General features: G+C 38.4%; 1 protein-coding gene across 4 annotated transcripts in view; it reads right to left on the bottom strand.

Moving 5' to 3' along the window:
* Window positions 1–265: 265 nt before the first annotated feature.
* The window catches only part of CASD1 (CAS1 domain containing 1), a 32397-nt gene continuing 24331 nt past the window's right edge, over window positions 266–8331 (bottom strand). For 2 of the 4 annotated variants that reach the window (XM_035897490.1, XM_035897499.1), the window contains 5 exons: window positions 7837–7938; window positions 6362–6502; window positions 5736–5813; window positions 4687–4779; window positions 266–3626 (listed from right to left, as the gene is read on the bottom strand). In XM_035897490.1, coding sequence (XP_035753383.1) covers window positions 3360–3626; window positions 4687–4779; window positions 5736–5813; window positions 6362–6502; window positions 7837–7938 — 681 coding nt within the window. In that variant the 3' untranslated portion in view covers window positions 266–3359. The remainder of the gene's footprint in view (window positions 3627–4686; window positions 4780–5735; window positions 5814–6361; window positions 6503–7836; window positions 7939–8331) is intronic. The other 2 variants (XM_009641882.2, XM_035897496.1) reach the window with 1 other exon arrangement.

Here is an 8331-nt window from a genome sequence, read left to right as displayed (position 1 = left end):
CTGCTCCCATCTTACTTGTATTAATACAGAACAGCGCCAATATACTTAAGGGAATTCCTTAAACTGTTACGTATGTGCATAGAGGATCAGTTTGTGCCAGTGGGCGCTCCACCTATTCTGAAAAGACTTGAATGATGTAGGTGACGTGGGTACTGAGCACACCTGAGCTATTTTATGATTGAAAGCTTCACTTATTTGAGGTAAGTTTAATAACAAATTATTTATTTTTACTTATTAAAACAATTACTATGGAAGCGTAGATTTATAAAGCTGGCTAAAGGCTTAGTAATAGTTAAAAGTGCAGATAGTTAAAAATGGTAAATTCACAGCCTCTTTTAACGATGTATAACGACGGTATGAACGGCTGGTGTATTAAGTGACAAATGAAATAGAAAGCACTACAGATGTCTTTGTAAATACATGAAATGTGAAAGCTAATAAACAGGAAAAGATAAAGTAGCGATGTTGTTGCCTGGTTATTTTACATCATGATGCCCGAACACCCTTTTGGTACCGTTGCTAACAGTAGGGACAGTGATGCTGGGTGCTAAGTGCCCCAGAACTGAGGTGGAGCTGAGTGTGCCGGGTTTCTGTTTAACCCGGGGGGGATGCCGAAACCAGTGTGGTAGCAGGGATGGATGGGGAGTATCAGCACCCGTCAGTTTGGGTGCCCACGTCAGGTATTATCCTCTCCCCTCTTCTACAAGCAGCTACTGCTTTCAATCCTCTGCTAAGGAGCCCTTCTTCTATTTAGTGTGGGACCAAAGTAGCTAAACTAAAAGCTAAGTTCCTTAACCCAAACAGATCTTAAGGATGGGTTTCCTGATGTTGCCAGACGGAAGAAAAGCCAGGTCACACACCTCTGCCGCAGAGTTTCTAGCTTGTAACCTGGGGGGAAAAAAATCTTCAACACTTCCGCTGCGGAGTTCTGCAGAAATCCCCCGAGCTCCAGGGGTGGTTTTGGCTACCAGAGCTGTAATTTCATCGGATCTGGGACTTTCTTCCTGCATTACATCTGAAATGATTTGTGATGCAAGAAGTGAACACTTACCCTGCATTTGAAGTCCTAGTATCCAGGATATCCCTTAGGAGAAACTGCAATGCTCGTCTGTAATTTAAGGTAGGCATAAGAGTGAACTGTAGCCCAGCTAGAATTAAGCAATAAAAAGTTTTTACTTAATTGATGCTGCTCCCATTACAAAAATAAGCATCCACAGCACACTTATTTAATGTTTATATTACTTCATATTTTTACATAACCTGAAAAGAAAATATATTTATCCCACATACAGTAATAGTAAACAAGTGCATTATTTCAAACATTAAAAATAAATCTTTTAACCAAGTCTGTACAACAGATAAATAAAATTATATCTACAATACTTAAGTTGTGAAGAACAAAACAAAAATTATCCCTCAAACGCACAGCTCCCCATTGCTCCTAATACTGGCATAGACGAAGGCCACGCATCCTGTCCCCCGCTACAGCGTTCACCTACACCATTTCTTCCGGCCGTTGCAATGTACTGATGAAGGAGGTTAACTTGCCAAACGCTGGAAGTAGTGCGCGCAGAGAACAAATAGCCGCGTGTCTTCCCACCAGCTTCAGAAGAGCTGGCAGACTCAGTAAAACTGCTGAATTTGGGGCAAGGGAGTGATTTTGGTTTTTTTCTTTTTGATGATGAACGACCGGTCAGCATCTAAAAGAAACCATTCTCCACCAAAACCAAAATCGAAGCCAGGCTTTTCACAATTTTTTTTTTTTTGCACTTCATGGTGGCTGCAAGTTTGAATTCAGTTTTTTAACTGGGATAAGATCAAAAACATGTACATGACAGGAGATATGGGACAAATTGGGATTCATATGGTTTATAATCCTACATGATTGCACGTATGCTTGGAAAACCAATACTGTGCTCCTAGTTTTGACTGCTAACAAGTAATCAGTAGAAGAATAAAATGAAAAAGCAACTAGAGGTCAAATTATCACCTGAACCAAAACCACAAACAGCAAAGAAATGACCATACCTTCACTGAATAAGCGGAACATGAAGTATGGCTTGTCACTGCCACCCTGAAGGGCTATTTCTTTCAATTTTACTTTTTACGCTAAGGGGAGGACTTCATAAGAAAGATGGGCACTACTAAAAAGGATGGGAAAAAAGGTTCCTCCAAACAGCTCTAATTTCATTCCATTTGTGATTCTGAGACTCGGCTGTCTGCATGCAACGAGAGACTGCTCAATCCCTCCTCCTCCTTCTCCTCCTCATCTTCCTCCTCCTGACAGCAATAGCTTGACCTGCATCCTTGACTCGCATCCTTTTGAATGGAAATGTTACTATGGGATAGAATATGGCACCAGTTCCATAACGAGACCTAGTTCAAAGTCACCTACAAACTCGGGTTTTTGAGAGGTTTGAAGATCACCGTTCCCCTGTTCTCCCGTTTCCTTAAGATCTGGTGGAGTGGGTATGATGGATTTCACCTGCCTGGAAAAGATTGGAGGTCTTCCAAAAATTCTCCATCTTGAACTGAGTCTCTGAAAATTACTCATCTCTTTCTTCACTGGGATTGCAGAGAGAACTGCACACGGTTAAAAGGATTAGTGGAAAATTTATGACAAAGCAAACAATTTTAGGCGAAAAAAAATCAATTTTCTTTATAAAAAAATTTCACCTCAGAATTCACCGTATTTGCTGAAAACATCTTAAATTTCTAAAAAATCCCATAAAATATTATGTAAACTTGTATATAATCTTAAATCACTGAATTGGTGATGACTTTTTATTTCCACGTATAAAGGGTTTCATGTAACGTAATACTATTCTCCACCCAAAATACTAATTTCTAAACAAAAAAATACCATTGTGTTCAGAAAAATGCCCTGGTTTACCAGTAACTTCATGTTTCCCATCAGCTAAAGGTGACCATTAACGAAGGATCTCAAGTTTGCTCTTTTTTGTTCCTTGATGAGAGTGATTACAGCATGTGTTACGTCTAGGCGGTACTCTAGCAGCACCCGCTCTTCATTTGGCTGACCCCAGGTAAAGTTAATTCCGTGGTATGCACATGATATTGCTAAACCATTTAACTTCACTTCTTCGTGTCACGTTTAAACAGATATGTAAACAGAAACATATATCCAGTAGAAAAGACTCATTTTCACATGCAATTCTGTACAGTGCATTCTTGTTTCTCAGATTATTTGAGAAAGGTATTTCCACACAAAATATGTACATTTGCACTATATACATTTTCCACACGCTTAATTTAAATGTCTTCTTCTATGTCCAGTCGAGAATTTTTGTTCAGGCAGACACAAAGTAAACCTGAAGAAAGGTTCCAAGAATCTTTTCAAGTTAATGCCTTGACTGATCTTGCATTGCTGAGAAGAGGAGCAGTCCAGAAAAAAATCCAGCTATGCATAGCAACCTTTTCAGCAGAGTTGAGTTATCTTTAGGAACCACAATCTGTGCTAGATCATTAGTGATCTGAGAAATTTCATGTGCCACACACACAAATATAAAAGTGCTGACAAGAACATTAAACATCGGATATCCAGGAATGAGCACCAAGATCCCCTTTGTGTCTGCTGCCAGCCAAATGTGGTATTGGCAAATGAAAAGCTAAAAGAGAGAAGAGTGTGTTTAGTCATACTTACATGCAAATATTTTTACTTCTGTAAGAACACATAATTGTTACTCTTGCATCAACTGACAGACTGTACTTCTGCTTAAGTCAGACTTTTTCTGTTAAGTAACATACTTTGAGAAGCTGTTTTCCATGCGTCTTTGCTGGGAGACAAAGCTATTAGTCTGCTACAGTACAGAGTAAAATGGGGTTGCTTAGCCCTTAACCAAACGTGGCCTAGGGGAGCATCGTTTACATTATGTCAGAAGAGATGAGGAGTGCGCCTCTGCTCAGTTACTGCACTGCTGGCGAGGGACCCAACTAACATGCCTGCAAGTAAAAGATGATGCTTTAACTGCTGATGAATGCAAAAGTTGATCAGCACCTTAAAGTTCACCAGGAATCTGAACGGTGAAAATGCGATCCTTTAAAAAAAATTCAAACCCATGTACTACATATGCGTTGTATTACAATGATTTTCTCCTGTAAGTTCCTTTCCCTTTTTAAAATATATTTTAGTAATACAATAAAATTAAACATTTAATATTACTAAACATCAAATAAAATAGAAAGCAAGGTAAATCCTACTGTTTCAAAATATACATTCAATGGAACGAGAGCTGCACTAAGAAGGGTTTTGTTTGTAAAGTTAACATTTGTTTATTAATGCAGGGAAGCTTTCTAGCGCAAACGTATTTTTAAGTATACTTAGACTAATCAGTATAATTCACACTGACTCTTCAACTGGCTTAAATTTTTATCTTCCAACTGCATACACACCACAGCTTGCTCCAGCATTAAGCCCCCACTCACACAAACCTAAACTCTCTCCCCGCCCCCTGCAAACCAGCATACAAAATAAGTTTGCTACTGTGAGACTGCTATTTTTAAGTGTAGATGGAAGCTACAATGCTAGAAGAGGTCAAACACAACAGCGTGATATTAAATAAGCCAATAACTGTTTTCACTATTTATGTGTTATACTACAAGTTAGATAAGAAAACCACCTTACGTTTCTAAGTTTCAATTTACTGTACTTCCGATCGTTCTACTTACCTCAAGAGAAATTTTGCCAAACCAGGCAAAGAATGAGCTATACACAGATCGGACATATCCAGGAATGTTCCTGATGAGGATGAAAGCTAAAATCTTTTTTAAAAAAGGCAAAAAAAGGTGACTGTTGATGACAAGTGGATTACACACACACACAAAAGGTTTATTAATTTTCACTGTCTAAAATGAAGTGCATCATGCATTACTTTTTCTTTAAAATCTAATAAATATATAAACCAAACAAAAATTCATGCAGCTTATACTTAACAAAGTGGGCCTTGAAATTGAAAATCTCTTACACATGTTCTTATAGCACAGCAAGTCACATTTATACCTTCAGTAGAATCATGGCCTTGATGTTGATAGATATTACTATATACTCACTAGGTGTAGCTACAGAACATGTTATACCATGCCAGCCTAAAATGAAGGTGGCTACAAATCTGAGTTAACCCTCAGTTTTTAAAGAGAAGGTTTCAAGATGGACACATTAATATTAAAAAATGAAGTCACACATGCTGCACCCTCAAGAGAGCAGGACAAGCTCTCAAAAAAAAAAAGGAAACAGAGAGGGAATAGAACCAGACAGCTGGAGTATAGTGGGGCAGGGGACACAGTAATAGGAAAACCTAAATTTAAAAAAACCACATGCATGCCCCTGTGGCCTACCTCTTCTCTGCCTAAAAGTGACTACAGGGTCCCATAGGTTGCTTCCTACACTAACACCTCCCAAACACTCATGCTTTCTTTCAGCTTTCTTCTTGTCCACGGCTAATTGCCAAAAGTTGGGTTTGGACTTAAACAGTGCATATGAAACCGACACAAAGGTTAACCTAAAGCATAATCACAGTATGCGATTTCAGTGCTTAAAGACAATGAAAAACAGCTAGCAATGTAGTTAAGCCCTTTTTCACTTTCAGACATGAGAATGAAGCTCAGTATCTGACACTCCATGCTAAAACAAAAATACATTCAAAAACAATTTTTAAAAAAGCCCAAACAAGAACAGACAGTTCTGTCACTGTAAGGAGAAGGACTATAATTATAATTACCTGCACCACAGAAACAGAAGGATGTAGTTCATTGCACTCTGTCTTGTTTTTACAGCTACTAGCCCATATGGAGTATGTCTGAAAGATATAAAAATCAGTCTGTGTAGCAATTATATGCAGCATTTAAGAATAAAACAAGAGGTAAGCTATTTTGAAGTGCTTCAGTAGTAGCTGGTGCACTAAGATGTGGGACGGTAACAGAAAAAAATACATTGTGCTTAGTTCTGTGTTTCTCTCAAGTTCTTCTTTGCCACTGATGAATATCATACTTATTCATACTCTAAGATGCAGCCACACTGTTGACAAGTTTTTCATCAGAAATAGACAAGCAATCAAGAGTGGAGATAAGAGCTGCATTATATCTACCATACTATTTTTATGATCCAACTTTCCTGTAACCTTTGCAATGAACTGAGAGAGTGATGATGTTTTCATCTACACTTGACTGCAAGGGAAAGTATTTTAATTAGTAGATAGGTAAGGCTGTGCACAAAACCATAGCTGAAATATCTCCAGATCAAGACTTGATTTTTTAAATCAATATATTTTTCTAAACAAGAACTTCAGAAAACTTCATTCTTTAGAGATTTATAAACCTGATCATACCAGTTATAATAGGTACGTACCAAAAAGGATACAATTGAAATAAATAATAAAACATTTGAAACTCTGTTGGAGAAGAGAGGATCTCCCTTTCCTTCTGATATCATCTGACGTTTCTGCAATGCCAGATAAATAAAAGCAAACAGCATCCCATGAAAAACCACCTGTAAAAGACAAACAGAATGCAATGAATATTTCATGGCTTTTATACGTACTTCAGGTACAAACTCTTAACAGAAATGCTACAGGATAAACTATTTGTAATACCAAAGCTTAGGTGTCAAAAGGTCCTTTCCCGGATTTATTGAAGCAAACAAAAAAAGGCTTTCTACACTAGGGTGTCATAAGCTGCATTTTTAACTCAGCTCAAAAACTACACATAAAGTACTCTTACTCATGCTTCACAGAGCATTAAAGACATGACAATGAAATTTCAAGAAGCTTTCAAGTTCCTACTATCCCCTCTGCAATCTATGCCAGCATTGAAATGGGCTTTCTCTGGGGAAAAACCATGAGCCTCTGGCCTTCTCCCAAGTTGGCAGGTGAAAACATTCAAGAAGCACTACAAGTGCTTTCCTCTCTCACAGACACAATTCTTCAGCTGAGAGTTTTATGATCTTATGCCAAGTTCTCATTAGCTAGAGACACGATGCTGTTTCAGGCCCATGCGGTGCTTGTCTTCTATATTTATTCTGGGACTGCCTCTTCAGCAGCATCACAGAATACACTGTTCACAAGCAACAGAGCTCCAAGTCTGAAATGTCGCGACTCAGTGTGCGCTGCTGATGGAGCAGCCCAGGACGTGACAACTGTGTGCGCTGCAAATTTCAGTTACTGAAGACTGCCAGAGGGAGAAGCGTGCAAGTGATCCCGTAAGGGTAAGGTTAATAGATAAAGACTCCCATCTTAGAAACTCCACTTACCAAGAAGGGAAAAAAAAACAACCCAAACCAAACCCCCAGTGTCTCTCTCTTCTATCCCCCCACATTGCAGGGTCAGCAATTGGAAAGAAAGCTCTTTCTCACTGGAAAACCATTCAAAAATACATGCACGAATAACCTGGTTTGGTCATCAAGACCCAGATTTTAAAAGTGTTTTAAAGGTTACCGTAAAAGAAATATATCCTTAATTGATACCACTTTCAAAAAATATTATTAAGAAGCGCACCACAATAATTTGCCTTGTATTTCAATAGCCTGAAGTGCTACAGGTGTTAAATTTTCACAGTAAAGTTTTTGAAAAAGACAAATCCAGGTCAGTTTATGACTTTATTTTTTAAAAGCAAACTAACCAGGATCCAGCAGCAAACAAATCAACATCCATCTTTTAAGCAAGGCTTTGACAGACATTTGCAGAAATAAGGTGGATGCAGGTTAGTCTTCTGTTAAACTGGGACAAACTCCTGCTTTCTCTGGAGGAAAGGAAAACAACTCTCCCTCCCTCCAAATTAAAAAATACACTTAAAAGACCAGTATAAATTTATGCAAATGTTACATACATAGCGATCCAACTTCCACCTAAACCACCATTCATAGACATTCCCATTCAGTTCAAAACACTTGGACAGTGGCCAAAAAGAAAATATCTTCTCAAATGCGCCCTGTAAAAAATAAACGTGGCAAAAGCATTAACACCGATGTCAACCATACTTACTAAAATTAAATCAATATGCTGTCCTTTAGTATTATCACATCCCTATTTCACTAGCTATGTGGCATTACCAAAATAACAGGCTTCCTTAGAAGGCACTCCCCCCACTAAAAGGAAAAAAAAAAACCCAAAATATTGCTTCAGTGGAGAGAGGGGTTCAATTTTGCTTCCCATAAAGGTATTTGCACGCCTCCCGCTTTGTACTGCAGTCTTAATGGGAGAGATCTACTGACGTGTTGGGTTATGAGTGCATACTCTGCAGAAGACTAAGTTCAACAGGCTTAAAACCACTGAGGGATTAAAACCACACAAGCCCCCTGTAAAATCCTAGAGTGATAAGCTC

Source organism: Egretta garzetta, unplaced genomic scaffold (assembly GCF_000687185.1).
Source record: "Egretta garzetta isolate BGI_Z169 unplaced genomic scaffold, ASM68718v1 scaffold30, whole genome shotgun sequence".
NCBI classification, from domain to species: domain Eukaryota; kingdom Metazoa; phylum Chordata; class Aves; order Pelecaniformes; family Ardeidae; genus Egretta; species Egretta garzetta.
Note: the sequence above shows the minus strand (reverse complement) of the source record. Positions and strands in the feature narration are given on the sequence as shown.